Below are 17,517 nucleotides of genomic sequence, written 5' to 3'. Positions count from 1 at the left end.
AGGTGGCTAAATGTAGGCTAATCTCTAGAAACTGCTGAAACATACTATGGAGTGGGATTCTAACTCAGCACACTCAATGACAACCTTATCAGAAGTACACTGTACAAAAGAAACTATCACAAGTAAATCAGTGTTTAAGGAATTTTTATTAAACCAAGAATTTTATAATCCAAATTACGTTTCTTTGCTCAGCTATCAATTCTCACCGTCAACTAAAACAGTGGTGATATTCTGAGCTTTTCCACAGTAAAGAATTACAAAATTAAAGAAAGGAATGCTTTAAATTTTTGTACTGTGCTGAAAATTCTTTTCCCCCGGGTTTATAAAACATTAATTTGTATTTTTTATTTTACTATTTTTTTTTAAATTTTAAATCAATAAGTAATCTAGGACTAGCATTTGTTTTGCTAGCCCCGGCGTTGCTCTGTACATAAGCTTCAAAGTTTCCTTTCCTTTTTTTATTTATTTTATATTTTGCAATGTTTTTCTCAATATTTAATAGTTTTTCCATGTTTAGATTTTTTTTTTTCTTCGGTGAAGCGAAGTTCTAGATTGTAGTCCCGGATCTTTCTGCAAACAAAAACAATGTTGTTAGGTTTTGAAATCAAAGCAGCACCTTATGTTTTCTCACATGCTTTCTGCAACTGTAAGCCCGACAGCACTTTGGGCATTCACAGCATCAATCATACCAAAGTTCTCTACAAGCAGTGTATCAGAGGTATCCCCCACTTCAGAGACATGGAAGTGAAGTATTTGGTAAGACAAAACTGAGTCTAGAACTAAACAGTACTCTGCACAGCATGGCCTTGGGCAATGGCTGCACACAATAATTTGTTACTGTAACTAACTTGACTGCAGGTCACCTCTACTTTTGAAGCCAGCATACCAAGGCTCACGAAGGAACTACACTAGCAGTATTTTCAATTTCCAATTACTAAAACATCACGGAGCGTACAGAGTAATGGTCTCAAAGTTTGGGCATCTTAGTTTAGGACAAACAACTTATTCAGCACTGCTTTATCCCCAGTGTGAAAGTGTCACTAGCAAAAAAAAAAAAAAAAACCAAAAAAAAAAACCAGAAAAAGAAAGAAGTGTGGAAAAAACATGACTCAAATTCTGCCTCCAAAAGGGAAGTTGCAGAAATGAGAAGACCAAGAAAAAAAAATAATTAAGTAATCAAATGTTAAAGCAGTCATCTTCAACTGATAGCTATAAATGTGGACACTTAAGTTCATAGACAGGCAAAACCTAACTAGACTGAGTAGAGAATAGACTCCTATATCATCCTCAATTCCACAACATCTTCCCCTTTCAAAATTATAAAGATACCACCTTTTGCCTCTTCCTGTCATGCAAAATTAAGATACTAACCCCACAGAAGGCAATAAAGAAAATCAGTATTTGTCCTGGTTTCAGCTGGGATAGAGTTAATTGTCTTCCTAGTAGCTGGTACAGTGCTATGTTTTTGAGTTAGGTATGAGAAGAATGTTGATAACACACTGATGTTTTCAGTTGTTGCTAAGTAATGTTTAGTCTAAAGTCAAGGATTTTTCAGCTTCTGATGCCCAGCCAGCAAGAAGGCTGGAGGGCCACAAGAAGTTGGCACAGGACACAACCAGGGCAGCTGACCCAAACTGGCCAACAGGGTATTCCATACCATACCATGTGATGTCATGCCCAGTATATAAACCGGGGGAAGTGGGAGGATCACCGCTCAGGGACTAACTGGGCATCGATCAGGGGGTGGTGAGCAATTGCACTGCGCATCATTTGTATATTCCAATCCTTTTATTATTACTGTTGTCATTTTATTAGTGTTATCATTATTAGTTTCTTCTTTTCTGTTCTATTAAACTGTTCTTATCTCAACCCATGAGTTTTACTTTTCCCAACTTTCTCCCCCATCCCACTGGGTGGGGGGTGGGGCAAAGTGAGTGACCAGCTGCGTGGTGCTTAGTTGCTGGCTGGGGTTAAACCATGACAGTATTTTAATTGACATTAAAGTTAAAATTCACCAAAAAGTGAAGTCAAGACAGTATGTAGTTTAGTTTTTAATTACCATATAATTTGAGATTTTGGCAAGTATATACAAATTATAGTTTAAACAAGCAATTTCATTTCTAAGGAAAAATAGGGTTGGAGTATCATTGTAAGCTTATTTCAATTCCAGAAGTTCCTCTTGAACAACAGTCAATAGTAGTGTTTGACAGAACTGCACATTTTTTGCACGCATGCCTAAAACTAATTTTAGCTAAATATGCTGTTAAAAACAATGCTTTGATTCCAGCTAAATATGCAAGACAAAATGTCAGCAGCATTTGCTAACCAAGAACTACAGAACCGGACAACAGGCTTGAGCATGAAATTTGTTTACAACTGTGACCATAGCTGCTACTTTCTGCGGCTGCAAATGATACAGAGCCTGGAAGCATGCTGCTTACAAGGCCATGGACTAAGGACTATTGCCCCACTCAACCCACAAAACTACAGTGCTCAGAAAACTTACTTATTAAACACTTGGAACCCCAGTGGGATTATTAACTGCCTTCTGAGCAGCCTCTTTAGCTTGGTGGGCTTGTAGTACGGCTACAGCTTCATCAACCTGTTAAGTAAAAAAGAAAAGTTAATAAAGGGAAGCTTAGTAATTTCTGTATATTTAAGTTAATGAAACAGTTTAAATTACACGTACAAACAACGCCTGCATTGTTAAAAAGAAAAGGATAACGTTACAGTTCCAGTTCATGCTAATGTAAGCCACTGCCACCCTCTGAAAGAGGATATCCTAACTTCTTGCCCTGGGCCACTGTTGCATTGCTGCTACTCAACTGTGCCAGTATAAACACCTGCTAAATCAGTGTAGACTTAATTGCTGATAAACCTAGGTAAGGCAAAAGTCCGCCTACCTTCGAACGAAGAGACTCAGGAGACTCGAGCATGTGGAGGAGTTCAGAGTTGTCAATCTCCAACAACATACCAGTGATCTTACCCGCCAGAGTAGGGTGCATGCTTTGAATGAGAGGAAATAGACGTTCACCTAGAGAGAAAAAAGCTTATCAGAGTGACAAATCTTATCTGACAAACACAGCCTAGATTTAAGGGAAAAGGGAAACAAACACCTTGTTCTACTGCTAAAACCATTTATTCCACATTTTAAGATTGATGAAAGAGTACTTTGTTCTTCTGCTACAAGGTATAGAGAAAGGTATCATGTACATACCTAACATCTGCTTTTGTTCTTGTGGAGGGGCAGAAGCCAACATGGAAGCAGTCAAGGGTTCCTGACCTTGCACATGGACAGCAGGCTGCAAGTTAATTTAACACCATTTCAAAATTAAATTCTAGTTCATAATTAGGTGCAGCTTCAAATATCTAATGTTCCACAACTCAGCATAAACAATACCTACACTGTCAGAAACATGGAATAAATTACAACTAAGTCAATTTAATCAAATAGTGCTGGTTAGAGCTGAGTGATGCTGAAGATTAGCATAAACCGCTCCATTGTGGAGCAAACACAAGGAGAATTCAGGCTAAGGTATCAAGCAACTGGAAAATACAAAGTAACACAGGATCACATCCTGTCCCAGGTGAACTTAAAATATACTTAAAACCCCAAGGCTATAACTCTGCTGCCACACTGCAGAGCCTGAATTCTAGAATAACAAAGACAACTCAATCATAAGTGCCCCCCTCCTTCCTCTGCAAAAAACACCAGCAGAAGCATGGACCAGTTCCTAAAATGACATACCTGCTGCATAGCGACCTGCGGCTGTGTATTAAGATGCTGCTGAGGATTACGAACACCTGCAGCATATTTGTATTGTGGTACTGTGCGTACAGCAGGAGTAGCTGCAGTAGCTGCTGCTGCAGGACGTGGACCCATTGTTTGTGTTGATGTATTAGCTGAAAAAATAACATAATTCCATATGTGAGTATTTGTTTTTTTTATTTAGGCCACACTGTACAAGTTACAAAAAAAACCCACAAAACAAAACAAAACACCAAAAACCAAACCAGCCCAAACAGAATACCTAATTTAGGTACTGTATTATAGATTCATCTTAGTAGTATTGTCAACTGTCACATCACTGGTCATATCTAAAGGTTCAAAGCTCAAAATTTACTGGACGTTACTTTCCAGTCATTTCACTAATTAATTGCTTTTCTTACATGATATTGAAAAAAGATTTGTGAGAAAACATTCACTTTGGTTGAGTACTAATTTAATTTCATCCTAACCTCAAAAGACATTTGATTTCCTGAGCACATTACGTCAATAGTAATCCTAACAAAAGGATACTTCCACGAAGTAGATCGCTAAAAAATACTACTGCCTAATACATTCTGAGAGAATTAAGACTCCATTACAATCAATTCTGGTTCATTCAGTGATGTGCAGCTTCTGCATACATGATACTGGCTCACAGTATTCTATGACAAAATAATAAGAGCTACAATTCTATCATCTTAGTATTTCTACATGCAACCTATTATTACAATTGCCACAACGATGTTTAGAAATGGCAGAAGCTGTCATACAGTATTATTAAAATGCACACTAAAAGAAGAAATGCTTCATGATAAAGAAATGGGACCACAGCAGGAGTCTTTGCTGGGACAATAGTTAAAGCAACTACTAGAAGGTGATACCAGCTTACTCATTTAGTAAGAGCCAGAAAAGGAGGGAAGTGTTACCACATGTGATATTGAACTTACAAATGCTTTTGAGAGATCATTCTGAATCAGCAAAATTAAAAAAGAAGTCTAATACTTAAAGTTTGCATAAATGAAACTCACCAACACGTTGTGTTGACATGACTCGTGGAACTTGTGAAGAAGCTGGTCTCATGGTACTAAATGGTGGTCTGGGTGCTGCTGGGCGGATAGCACCAGGCATGTTTTGGAATGCTATGTTTTAGAGAAAATACATTAAATTAGATGCTGAAACACTGAATGTGAAGAGAGTTCAGAAGTAATACCACTAACATGACAAAGAGAAGACTAATACTGTAATGCCATGAAAATGTGCAAAGGTAAATGCTATGGAGTTTACCACAATCACTGGAAAGAGGTAAAGAAGTGACTTACGATGAGGTCTGGCACCCTGAGCAGTCCAGCGAGGACTAGGTCTAGCAAGTTGAGCAAGTTGATTAGTAGGATAGTATGCAGCACGGTTCTGAGTCTGTCAAATACAAAAACATGTGTAACTTTGTTACCTTTGAAGGGCATGCTGAACAGTCCATCACCTTTCTGCTACGAAATTAGAATGCTGAAATTATGCAGATTTTATACACAGTACAAAACATTCAGTTACTCATCTGCATACATACCTGTGGGATAGCTGCCATGAAGTAACCTGAAGGAGGTGCTGGTTGGTAAGGGTTGATTACAGGATTAGGTACTGCTCTTACACTTGCCATTCTCTGCATATACTGGTTGGTGAGATGAGCTTGGCGCTCTTCTTTACGCTGGGCTAAAGCTACATATAATGGTTTAGTAGCCACAATTCTACCATTCATTTCTGTGACAGCTTTGGTGGCTTCTTCTGGTGATGAAAAGCATACAAATCCAAATCCTTTGCTGCGGCCACCTTCCATCATGACCTGTAATTAATTAATTAATAGCTGTTTACTAAATACAGATGACAACCTCACTGAAGTCATAATGAGCACACTATTGCACGGAAAAGATGTAGTTTTTCTCACATCAATATCAGTACTTAAGTTTATTTTGGACTTGATGATCTTAGAGGTCTTTTCCAAACTTAATGATTCTATTCTATTTTATATACAAAGAAAGCTGAAATCTATAGATAGACTCAGACTCTTGATTTCATGCAGATTGAGATCTAGCATTTTTTTGTGGCATAAACCCATCACAAAGATGGTTCAAGGTCAGGCTGGACGGGGCTCTGAGCCACCTGATCTAGTAGAAGATGTCCCTGCTCATTGCAGGGGGGTTGGACTAGATGACTTTAAAGGTCACTTCCAACCCAAACTATTCTATGATTCTATGATTATTTCAAGAAAGGATGATCACATGTGTTTAACCTGAGATGTAGAATAATCAAAAAGCAGATGTCCACATATATAATATATAGTAGCAGTGGTGACTGGGTCACATCTGTTAAGTCAATGAAATAAATCACTCTTCCTTGGTGAACAATCACTGTTCATTTTCAAAGAAAGGATGAGGACAATCTGCAAACTTTACTTTACCTTTGCACTAGTGATTGTACCAAATGGGGAGAATTCTTTTCGAAGACGCTCATCATCAATCCCATCATCAAGATTTTTCACGTAAAGGTTTACACCCTAAAAAAAAAGCCAAGTTATTTTTGAAAGCAAATTGTCTGTGTAAATCTAAAAATATCACAGAATAAAGTTAGTCCTCTTGAATTGAAACTGAACCTGGTATCTGGTGATCCTGTCCTGCTTCATTTGTTCAAACTTGCGCTTCAGCTCCGTCTGTCTTTCCACCTTTTTCTGAGCCCGGCCAACATAGATTTGTTTCCCATTGAGCTCTTTCCCATTCATCTCATCTACAGCCTTCATTAATAAACAAGAGGTTAGCAGTGCTTTGTATTCTGGTGTTTTTCAGGCATACAAAAAAAATGTAATTCAAATACAGAAAGTTACATAAGGATTCCAGAAAAAGAGCCAATCCACCTAAAATATCACCAGCTGAAACAAAATACCCTGAGACTTTCCGCTTAAAGTAAAATGGAAATTGCTTTCTGTGTGCTTCTGCCCAGTTAAAGAAAGTAACAACGGATGCAGAAAACTTTTCTTATATGAAGTTGGAAAAAAAAAAACCAACCAACAAATCAAGTCATATAATGAAGAACTATTTCTCCAGCCCTACCTTGCTAAAGGTAGAGAAAAGAACACAAATTAAGTTGAAAAGCTTGAATTCACAAACCTGACTTCTGTTTTTAAAAGTAACATCTGAAACTGTAGTATCTACCAGATTTTCCTATACTGTATGTTAAGCTACAGCTGGCATATACAGCTTTTTTTTTTTTTTTAAATTTTTATTCTTTCATTAAAGAAATACTTAAAGAGTATGAAAATACAAACTTTTTTCCTTTATGCTGTATTGAGTTACAACTATTAGGATGTGAAAGCTCTGGCACAGATTTATTCAATTAATTTAAAACCAGAACTTACCATTTGTGACTTCTGTATTGTATACCTTCATGATCAAAGCCATTAAACACATTTACTGAGATACTAGAATTTTATGTTACTTAAAACACCCAAAATGTGATCCTGACTACCGCAAGAGAAACAATTCATCAATGAATGTATGCAAGACTGAACAATGTAGATGTAAGACAGACAGGATTTGTTCTAATCTCTTGCTTGTACACTTGCAGCACTGACAAATCACCAAAATGCCTTTTGAAAAGCAAACTTCGTTTGTTGCCCTGATTTGTTCTGTGCTGAGTTTTTCTCCTGATGCTATGTCCCTACTGCCACAGTGAATTGACACATCAAAGCAACCAGCTGACAAAGAATTAAGTTATACAGCATACTGGCATGTTATAGATATATACACAAATTAAAAGGAACCTTCTTCCGAAGTTACTCTTCAGAGTAACAGCAACATCACAGGGCTCTATAACTATTTTCTTACAGCTGTGCCAAACATGCTCCATAAAACTAATAGCTTTCCTGCTGACTTTGCAGTGCTGAAGTTTGAAAACACAATCCTTTCTGCCTTGCACAAATGTTTTGTGCAACCAAATTGGATCCAATGATTCATCTGGGTTTTGCAGAGATGTAATAATTCTCTATGCTTGTATGGTGCCCAGCATGAGGGAGTCCAAATCTCATCAAGACCTTTAAGCCCACCTACAACAGGGTATTAAATTATTCAAGATTTCTCATTTCTACACTAGTTCCAGCTGTCTCAGAGTATCTTAACAGGCTCCTCAAATCAACTGATATTTGCTCATAGGAAAGCATTCTAAATGACAGAAACTATGCTAAGTCATTTAGGAAGCAGACACCTGGTTTTGCAGTGTTCTTGACCAACTAAAAACCCTTAATGAATTCCGAGATTTCAAATCACTCAATGAAACACATTATTTGGGTCTCAGTTATAGGATTCCTAAAATGAAGTCCAAAAGCTTACTTTTTGGGCATCTTCATGTCTTTCAAAACTAACGAAGCCAAAGCCTTTGGATTTTCCGCTCTCATCAGTCATAACTTTCACACTTAGGGCAGGACCTAAAAAGAGAATGAAATACTTAGGCTTCATATACAGAGTGTGTTCCCTTCACATTTTGAACATCCTGTTTAGAAGTCTTAATATTTAGTTTGTTTCACTTGTATTACAAAGGACTTCTGCACCAGTAATAGTATCTAGTAAACATCACCCATTAATATAAAATTGCTGATTTGCCCTGATGCTGAACTTCAGCCATTATGGCTGAAGTCTGCCACGCTGAATTTCTCTCCTACTGTATTTTCAACCAAAAAGGGGTAGGAATTTCATCTCAAAGTGAACAAAACTGTTTTTCTCATTAAAAATCACGACACTTAAAAAGCATTAGTGCTTCCATCCTTTGAAACGGGTATTGAAAGCCAGAGAGGAGGTCTTTCTATTAGGCATGTGCTTCACTATTTAATCCTGGTGAAAGGCCATCCCAGTTCAGCAATTCCAAACCTTCAAAAAATTGTAGTTCAAGGACTCAGCTGAGACAGGTAGTAGCAGCTAAATTCGCTATCGTTTCAACCACAGACACTTCAATAGTGGAAAGGTCTTTCCTGTAAATGCTGCTTAGGGTTGCTATAGAATAACTCATATTCAAGGCTTTGTCTTGCTTTACATGATATCCACTGGAGAACAGCAAAAACATGGAGGAAATAAAATAATAATAATAAAAAAAAGCTGAGGCTGAGATGTGCCCTAGGAACCAGTATAAGAATCTGTAACTGAATTACAGAGTTTGCCATTTCCTATTTTGATGGTGACACATCATACACGTTACTAGATCATGATCATATGCCTGCCATAATTTTGCCCTGCACATAACTGAGGATCAAGACAGAACCAAATAGCTTGCCAATGGAAGTGTAGTGAATTCATAACATCAATCTGTACTAAAATGGAAAACACTTCTATTTGCAACTTAAAAAAAATTGCAAAACCCATTCAAAAGACTAATTGGAATTAAGTGCCAACTTTTCAGAACCTTTTTAATTTTTTTTTTTTAACTCAACATTACACAGCCAGCTGATTCCTTGTATTATAAGGCACTGTACAGATACCATATAAGAAGTAAGCTGATGTTCACTCATGTTTATATAAACTTGAAGCTTAAGACATTACCAAACTTGCCAAAGAGTTCCTTAAGTCTCTCATCATCCATGTCTTCTCCAAAATTCTTGATGTAAACATTGGTAAATTCCTTTGCCCTGGCCCCAAGCTCTGCCTCACGTTCCTTGCGGGATTTAAACCTTCCAACAAATCTAGTTGCAGGAGAACACAATAGTGTAGGTTAAAGCAAGTCTGTCAAGGTTTAAAAACTTATTTTAATCTTCTGGCATCATATTTTATTCTTAACTAGTCTCATTGTTCATTATAGGCATGAAATTATTTAGCCAAAATATTTACGATAAAACTCCATTGGAAAAACAATTTCACTATCCTTTGCTACATCAGTGTGCTTATCACAGTAAGTAGCATAAAAATACTTTCAAGCCATTCAGCAAGATTGTTCACTCTTATGAAACAGCCTTTGACAACAGGAGCTGGACAATGGGAAAGAGTACTAGGTAAAGTGGCTACAGAAATTCTAGATATCAGCATAATCCCTCTGCCATACTAAAAACTTGGCAGCCTTAAAGCAGTTACCATTCTCCGCTCCTGTTTTTAAGCAAGGGATATTTAACTAACCTGCCCCACTCCCTTACACGCCTTTCCAGCCAGTATCAAAGCAAGACTTTTGTCTGGTTTGGTTTGGTGGGGTTTTTTTATTTTGGGGGATTTTTTTTCCTGAGTTTTTTTTTTTTTTTTTTTTAAAGGCATAGAGAAATAAAAAGTTAAACTTGCTCTTTAGTCAAATACCATTGCAAATTGGCTGGGAACACCAAAGGTCAGTTCATACCATCAGAGAAAGAACAGAAGCTGAACACAACACTGTACAACCCAAGGAGCTGCTCTAGTACAGATGTTACGTGGCTAACACTGATAGTAGTAGACTTTTGCTCTCAAATTTTATTGTACTGTCCAACTTTAGAGTTCCAAATCTGGCAAAACCAATAAAGTAGCATACAGTAACTCAACATTTTCGTAAACTTTGACAACTTCACCCAATTTATAGTAACCAAGGATGGTAAGAATGATAATGCAATGTGTTCAGCAGATTTTGGTAGTAAGTGAAGTACTTTAACTCACTTTTAAAAGCCTAGCCTGAATAGAAATTCAAAGCAAAATTAACTCTTATGATGTATTTTACTGAACAAAGTTTACGTAAATCATGTGCTTCTGTGACTACATGCCGACCTTTATTTACTAATTTTAAAAGGTTGTATAAAGATGGAAGCTGAGTAAAAACATCCACAGTGTGCCAGTCAAGCACAGAACAAGCAGGAAAACTAAAGTTTCAAAATATATGTTCTCCCTGTACATGGCTTGATCCATCCATCTCTACATGTAAAAATAATCCATGATGGTAAGCTGATGCCAATTTCTGTTATCCTTTTTCCAAACCCTCTCAAGTATTTACAGAGCTATTCTTTTGCAACTATGCCAAATACCATAATGATCCCTTAGGCATAGCTGTGAGGCACACTTGCCCCGCCCCCAAGCCTAGATATCACTAACCAAGTAGCCAAATAACATTTTTTTTCCTACAGTATACAACAATGATAATTTTTAAAACATTAGGTTTCTGTATGTTTTATTTTCCACTGCTATTTCCTAGACCTGCCTATTAACAGACATTCATAGAAAAAAATTAGTGTAATCCGACTGCTATTCAGGACTAACTCTAGAGCTTCAATTTTCATCCAAAAAAATGGATAACGTACCTATCTCACAACTCTTATAAACAAAGCATTATTCAGAATACCTGAAGGACTGTATTTTATCACAGACTAGTAAGATCAGAAAACCAGAGGAGTTCTCAAATCCTTGTTACAACATTGACTTGTAAGACAACTAATAACAATGTTTTCCCCAGAGTGCATTATTAGCCTTTTCTGACCTTACTCTGCCTTTAGAATACGCAGGTGATACAACTCATAGTATTCCTAGCACTAAAATTCTAAATCATCTTTAAAATAAGAAATTTTTAGAACAACCTGTCTTTTCTAGGTAAACTTTAAGTATTTGTCCACTGTAAAATGAATTTCAGTCTGTTGATCCCCAACTATGTATTTGTGTACTTACACTTTGCGGTCATTAAGCAGCATACCATTCATTTTTTCAATAGCTCTTTCTGCAGCTTCTTGTGTCTCAAAATGTACAAATCCATAACCCTTGGATCCATTTTCATCACATACCACCTATTAAAGAAAAATCCTGTTGTAACACCCATGGAACGTTTCCAGTGTAAATTGAGGCGGGGGGTGGGGGTGTCAAACCATTAAGTGCACCAATAATTTTCCACTAACCTTACAAGATAGGATGTTTCCAAAAGCAGAAAATGTGTCATATAAAGCTTTGTTATCAATTGATTTGTCCAGGTTTTTGATGAAAATGTTTCCTACACCGCTTTTGCGTAGAGACGGATCGCGCTGAGACCACATGATGCGCACTGGTTTGCCTTTAATGACATCAAAGTTCATGGTATCCAAAGCTCGTTCAGCTGGAAAAACATCATGGAATTAGTAGGAAACGCTAAAGTTATCATAATAAGCACACAAATAGCATTTGAAGTACAATTCTTCATAAAATTGTTACTATTTTAAGTCCAGCACCACCACCAAGATGCAAACCCAAACCTCCAATGTAAATAAACCCCACTCCGGTTTATGCAAGTAAAAACTGGCAAAAACTCCTCAGCAAAAGCCACACTTAGGAAGAAGCACAAGTCAGCTGAACAAGCTGTAAAAATGCCAGTAGCCTAAGGGATTGCACCCCACTACGAAAAGATGGGATGGTGACAGGAGAAAATCTATCAAGTGATGGCAATTACGACTTACTCCACAGGAGGAAAAGTTTTAACATTTGTGAAATTCAGCTGGCCACTCCCACATCATGGAGATGCATATTGTATCAATAAAAATGCTTTTAGGGGTACAGCTTGTGCCTATATGAGGCCTTTTGCAAACACTAACATAAAAACTCCTAAATCACCAATACCCCTAAACTGACAAGATTTCTTTGGTAGGTGGAGTTCAAGCCTTGTTCACGCAGCTGTTCCACACAACTCCTTCCTTAGTAACAAAAAAGATCCATGATGGACTTCCGGGCAAGGGACAGTTCAAAGAGATTTAAAACTGCCACTTAATTTTGAAAATCTGAAATTATGTATATATTAAAAGCTCATTATGAAATATATGTAAGCTCAATGAAGGAGCAAGTGTTAAAACAGCAAAATGAAGTAAGCAGGTTTTATTACTCCAATGGAGCAGTTTTTCCAGTAGAACTCCATAACTAACTTTTCAAAGCCTGAATTCAAGATCTCGGTGTATTTAGATAGGGACATATCAAGACTTCTTCAGTTTTCATATGTCCCTTCAAAGCAACAAGACATGTCTGTGATGTTTTAAGTCAACAAGGTATTCAAGCAAGAAAGAGCAACAGTTCTCAAGTATGGCAGACGTATTTTATGATCTCCTACATTAGCCCCTTTTCGTCATTGTTCCTGTAGGTCTGGAAGAACACTGAAAAAAGTCCCAGTAAATAGCTGAAGTCACACCCGTTTGTACTAACTCACCTCACTGCAATTTGCACATAGCAGAGCAATGTGATGCTAACAAGAGTGAAATCGGTTTAGTATTAGTTTAAAAACAGTAACCATGCCAGTTATTTGCTTTTCTTAGGAGAAGGACTAAGGGCCAACCACATTGTGAAAACCCCTATGTTTTTGTTCTTTAAGTGCTGCTTTTATCTTTAGCTATGTTGTTGGATATCATGGCCAAAGAAAATCTGCAATCAGCCTCTGGTTCAGCTGGTACACCACGTTTTATGTCCCTTCTTGCCACCTTTTCAGATTACAAGTGAATGTGAAGATTATATTCCCTGAAAGACATCTGTAGAAGTTAACGAGACAGACGTCTAACATTTGCTTGTAAAAAAAAATTTAAAAAAATCTAGTGATACTATTGCCATATTCAGAAGACACTAGCAAGTCAACTGATTTAAGCCAAAGCCACAAAAAATATAAGCATTGCCACTCTTTTAAATAAGTTAACAAAGCTTTCACAAACTTTAATATAAATTAAACAGGAGAGAAGACAACCGAGATACTGATAATGAGAAACAAAAGCATTGGAAGGCAGTACATTACAAAAGGGGGGGGGGGGGGGGGGGTTGATGGCCAAAAAAATAAGAACTGTGGATATCAGACTGGTCACAGCAGAAACATCTAAGGCTTTGGTATTGCCCTGGAAGTCACTGGAATTATTACTGCCAGCACCAGCAAAAGTGCCAGCAACAAACAGTTCATTATTTCCAGAAGTAGTAACAGGGCTTCCTTTACTAGAAAAGAGGCTTTTCTAATGCATGCTAATTGCTTCTAGAATAATCGTGACACTCCTCAAAAATGTGTGTTCCTGGACACGTTTCCCAAACGTCTGACTCAAAGTGGGTCCATACTAGCCTTCACAAGCATTACCACTCTCAGCTAATAGTCAGCCCGTATCTTAGACCAACGCAATTTCTCCACAAAGCCAAGGACAGCATGGAAACTCTCAACAGCTCTCCTCATCTCTTCTATGGTCCAGAAGTACAAGAAATGTCATTCCACAACAGATTTTAAAACATTACGAGAATACATCTGCAACCAGGTACAAGCTACTCTCATTAAAATTCACTTACTAGTACAACTGGCTTACTTTCATGCCATTTCAGCCATAAAAGGCTGCGCTAGTTTGCAGGAGGCAATTCCATTCAGCAGTTAACTTGTTACCAAGTGGACACACCTACCCATGCTGTACTTTTGCTGATTGTGCTGGAGCTTTTGTTGAGTGAGTCACCAGTTCCCATTTTAGTTGTGAGCAACTGGACAGTCCACTTTAGTAACAATTTCAAAATCACAGGGAATATACACTTAATGCTAAACTGTGCTATACCTACAGAGCAATAGCTATAAAATAAACAACCTCTCAAAACATAACCATTCAAAAAATCTGAAGGGAGAAGTGCAGTTTCAGATTACTCAAGAATATTTCTAGTTTAGTGATTAAACAAGATTGACTGGGTTTTACTCCGGACTATGACTCAAATTCAGAAAAGTCACAACTTTGAAATGTGCGCATACCTCACAAATGTGTCATCAGGCCTAATTAGTTTTTGGAAGAGCTTTGAGATCCCTAGTTTACAGACAGCTGGTAACGTCAAACACACCTTCAAAGATGTTTTTCAAAACCCAAGCTAGTTGTTACTAGCTGTTTAATAAGCATAGCCCGACATGTAGCTAAGAATTAGGCCAAACCAAGAAAAGGCAGCTAGTTTGGAATCAAAATTAAACCACTATTACTGTAAGAGTAACCATTCATCCTCAGAGCTCCTATTTCAAGGTTTCAGTAAATGGATAGAATGATCTATGGGGGAAAAAAACAACAACAAACAAAACCAACAGATCAGCAAATGCTTTCTAGGTATTTGCCAAGAACATCAAATTCTAAAAATGTTGCAAAAGTATAATCACACAATATCATTTAAGTATATTTTAAACACGTGCTTCCAGATACGTGCCAGATGCAAGTTTGATACAGATGAGAAATACTTTTAGCTGAACTGGACTAGGCATAGAATAAAATATGTGTGCTTCCCAAAGTCTGAAAAATACTTGTAACATTTGGATGCTTGTAACAGCATTTTTGTAAGAGGCACATTCTAAAACTCTGAATGCAAGCACTGCTCAGGTGAAAGAGCTGTATTTGTTCCCGCATCTGACAAATGAGAAACTAAGTCACAAAACATAGGGTTGAACAGGTTGCTCAACTAATGACAGTGATAATGTCGGTCCTTACAGAATTCTGTCATTAGAAAGGAGAAGCATTTGAATCACCTTCAGCTTCTGCCTTGACATTATCATATCACAGTACTGAGCTGTGCTAACTTCTTATTTTTCTTTTTGAGAGTAAGCCGTACCATAGGTTTTTATGGAAGGAAAGCAAAGTGTGTTAAAACAAGCATTCAGATTGCCTCATCCTAAACAATGGCTGAATAAATTAAAAGCTCTCTGAAGCGAGGGAGCTGATAACAGGTGAAATATCTGCCTATTAAAAAGACGAGACAGTAGCTTTTACCTCTTACATACAGATATCATCGGTACACCAAAGTCTGATCTGATAATGGCTATATACTAAAGCCAATTTTGAAAGCCAGTTAATCTAATTGCTTGGAAAGTTTGTAATTCGAATCTCTCGCTTTCATATGCTTGAACATAAACCCATTATAACAGAAAGCTGTGTACTTGAAATCAAATATGTTCTAGCTGGCCGAATTATTTTTTCTTTTAATTAAAACTTAGAACCAGTCACAGGTTTGGTTCTTTTATCGAAACACCCTCCACATGAACAAGCCGGTTTGCCAAACTCAGCACAAGCATGACCAGAACTACATGGAAAGTTTCTTTACTGATGCAACTTTAGAGAACCGGCAACGTGTCGTGTAAAGCAAGTTTAATAAAAACACGACTTGGGAAACACAATGCCGGTGAGTTCGCCGCAAAGAGAAAGGGACCAGAACGCAGCTCGCTAGATGCAGAGCAAGCAAAGGAGGCCCAAGTGATTTCACCCCCTCCCTACACGTGACAGACCTGCCGCCGTGTTTTAACGTGTGACGCTTTGGCCTGTGCTTCGACCGGACGTCTGTGAAACTACCAAACCACCCTGCTACGTTCTGCTTCCTTCTTACGGCCTCTTAATCACGCACACGCACCCAGCTCCTGCGTAGTTATTAAGAGGTGCTAATGACTGTGATGTTTTCTTCGAGCTAGCCTTCATCTCGGATTCCCGATGCGGCCGCGCACGGACGCGCCGGCCTGTGGAAAAGCCGCCTGCACGCCCACACCCTCCCCGCGGCCGCCGGCCTTTCGGCGGGGCCGCCCGGGCCCCTTCCCCCCCCCCCCCCCCCCCCGCCGAGGCCCCGCGTCGCCTTTCGGTTCCCGGCGGCGGGGCGCGGAAGCGCCTCGCCTCCCCCCCTCCCCGCCCGCCCCTTCCCCGCCACGAGGCGCGGGCGGCCCCAGGCCGCGTGTCAGGCAGCGGCGGCCCCGCCGCAAACTTCCCCCCCGCCCCCCCGCCCGGCGCCAAGTTTGCCCGCGTCCCGGCAACACCGACGCCGGCCCCGGGAGGGCCCGGGCGGGGAAAAATGGACGCGGGGCGGCAGCGGCCGGGGTGGAGGGGGCGCGGCGGCCGCGCCGAGCCCTGGTGGGGGCGGGGGAGGAGAAACATGGCTCCTCCGCCGGCGGCCGCCCCGGCTCTCCTTCCCTCAGGCCGCCTCGCTCGCCCCCCCCGCCCCGCGGCCCGGCCACTCACCGTCGGCGGGCTGCTGGAAGTTGACATAGGCGTAGCCGAGCGACCGGCGGGTGATCATGTCCCTGCAGACGCGGATGGAAAGGATGGGCCCGGCGGGGCTGAACTTCTCGTAGAGCATGGCCTCCGTCACGTCGGGGTGCAGGTCCCCCACGTACAGGGAGGCCATGGGGTAGCTGGGGGCGCTGGGGTTCATCCTGCCGCCGTCTCCCGGCGCGGGAGGGCAAGGGGGGGGGGGGCGCTGACGAGGCGAGGAGGCCGCGGCGGCCCGGCGGTCCGTGAGGGCAGGGGCCGGCGGTGGTGGCGGCGGCGCGGGGGAGGGGGCACTCCGGAGGCGGATTCGAAACTTAACGGCTGCGGGAGGCGGATGCGCGGCGGCGGCGAGGGGCGGGGGGGGGTGGTGTCTGGCTCACTCCGTGCCGGGCCTGGCGAAGGTGGTGGCGGCGGCGGCTGCTGCTGCTGCTGGCCTCGGCGGAGGTCGGGTTCGCTCTTGTGTCTTCTCTCGGCTGCGCCGGGTCCGGGGGCTTCGCTTCACCGGGTTATTTTATATCAAACCGGCCGGTTGCAGAAGGTTGACGGGAGGTGGAAGAGGGAAGGGTTATTTTTTTTAAAGGTTTTTTTAGGATTTTTGGATTTTTTTTGGCTTTTTTGATATTTTTAGTAATAAATGGTGCGGCGGGGCCGGGCCGGCGTGTCCGGGTGTCCGGAGCACACGCACTGCGCACACAGCTCCGACGGCGGCCGGGGGACAAGGGGGAGGCCGCCGCCCCGGCCGCGCACTATATATACCCGCCCCGCCCCCACCCGCCCCCACCGCACCGCACGCCACGCACCGACAGCACGTACTGCGCAGGCG

At 40.5% G+C, this 17,517-nt stretch overlaps 1 protein-coding gene across 2 annotated transcripts; it reads right to left on the bottom strand.

Annotated features, from left to right (window-relative positions):
- Positions 1 to 127: 127 nt before the first annotated feature.
- On the bottom strand, positions 128 to 17,463 carry PABPC1 (poly(A) binding protein cytoplasmic 1). Of its 2 annotated transcripts, XM_030012630.2 has the most exons (15): positions 16,665 to 17,463; positions 11,628 to 11,821; positions 11,404 to 11,519; positions 9,340 to 9,479; positions 8,140 to 8,234; positions 6,411 to 6,548; positions 6,219 to 6,314; positions 5,331 to 5,603; positions 5,089 to 5,182; positions 4,798 to 4,908; positions 3,749 to 3,903; positions 3,218 to 3,302; positions 2,904 to 3,034; positions 2,507 to 2,602; positions 128 to 570 (listed from the first exon to the last, which is right to left on the bottom strand). In XM_030012630.2, the coding sequence occupies exons 1-14, from the start codon at positions 16,855 to 16,857 to the stop codon at positions 2,510 to 2,512; spliced, it is 1,914 nt and encodes a 637-aa protein (XP_029868490.1). In that variant the 5' UTR covers positions 16,858 to 17,463; the 3' UTR covers positions 128 to 570; positions 2,507 to 2,509. The 2 variants fall into 2 exon arrangements, with proteins under 2 accessions (XP_029868490.1, XP_040978969.1); XM_041123035.1 differs by lacking the exon at positions 6,411 to 6,548.
- Positions 17,464 to 17,517: the final 54 nt, after the last annotated feature.

This window comes from Aquila chrysaetos, chromosome 4 (genome assembly GCF_900496995.4).
Source record: "Aquila chrysaetos chrysaetos chromosome 4, bAquChr1.4, whole genome shotgun sequence".
Lineage (NCBI taxonomy): Eukaryota > Metazoa > Chordata > Aves > Accipitriformes > Accipitridae > Aquila > Aquila chrysaetos.
This window is presented reverse-complemented; position numbering and strand designations above follow the sequence as displayed.

Bases quoted from the DNA above. Each gene is read 5' to 3' on its own strand.
- PABPC1 (XM_030012630.2), bottom strand. From the start codon at position 16,857: ATGAACCCCAGCGCCCCCAGCTACCCCATGGCCTCCCTGTACGTGGGG. The intron at 9,480-11,403 runs GTAAGTACACAA...TCCTGCAACTAG, and splicing joins CTGCTTAATGACCGCAAAGT to ATTTGTTGGAAGGTTTAAAT. The intron at 3,904-4,797 runs GTGAGTTTCATT...TTATTTTTTCAG, and splicing joins CATGTCAACACAACGTGTTG to CTAATACATCAACACAAACA.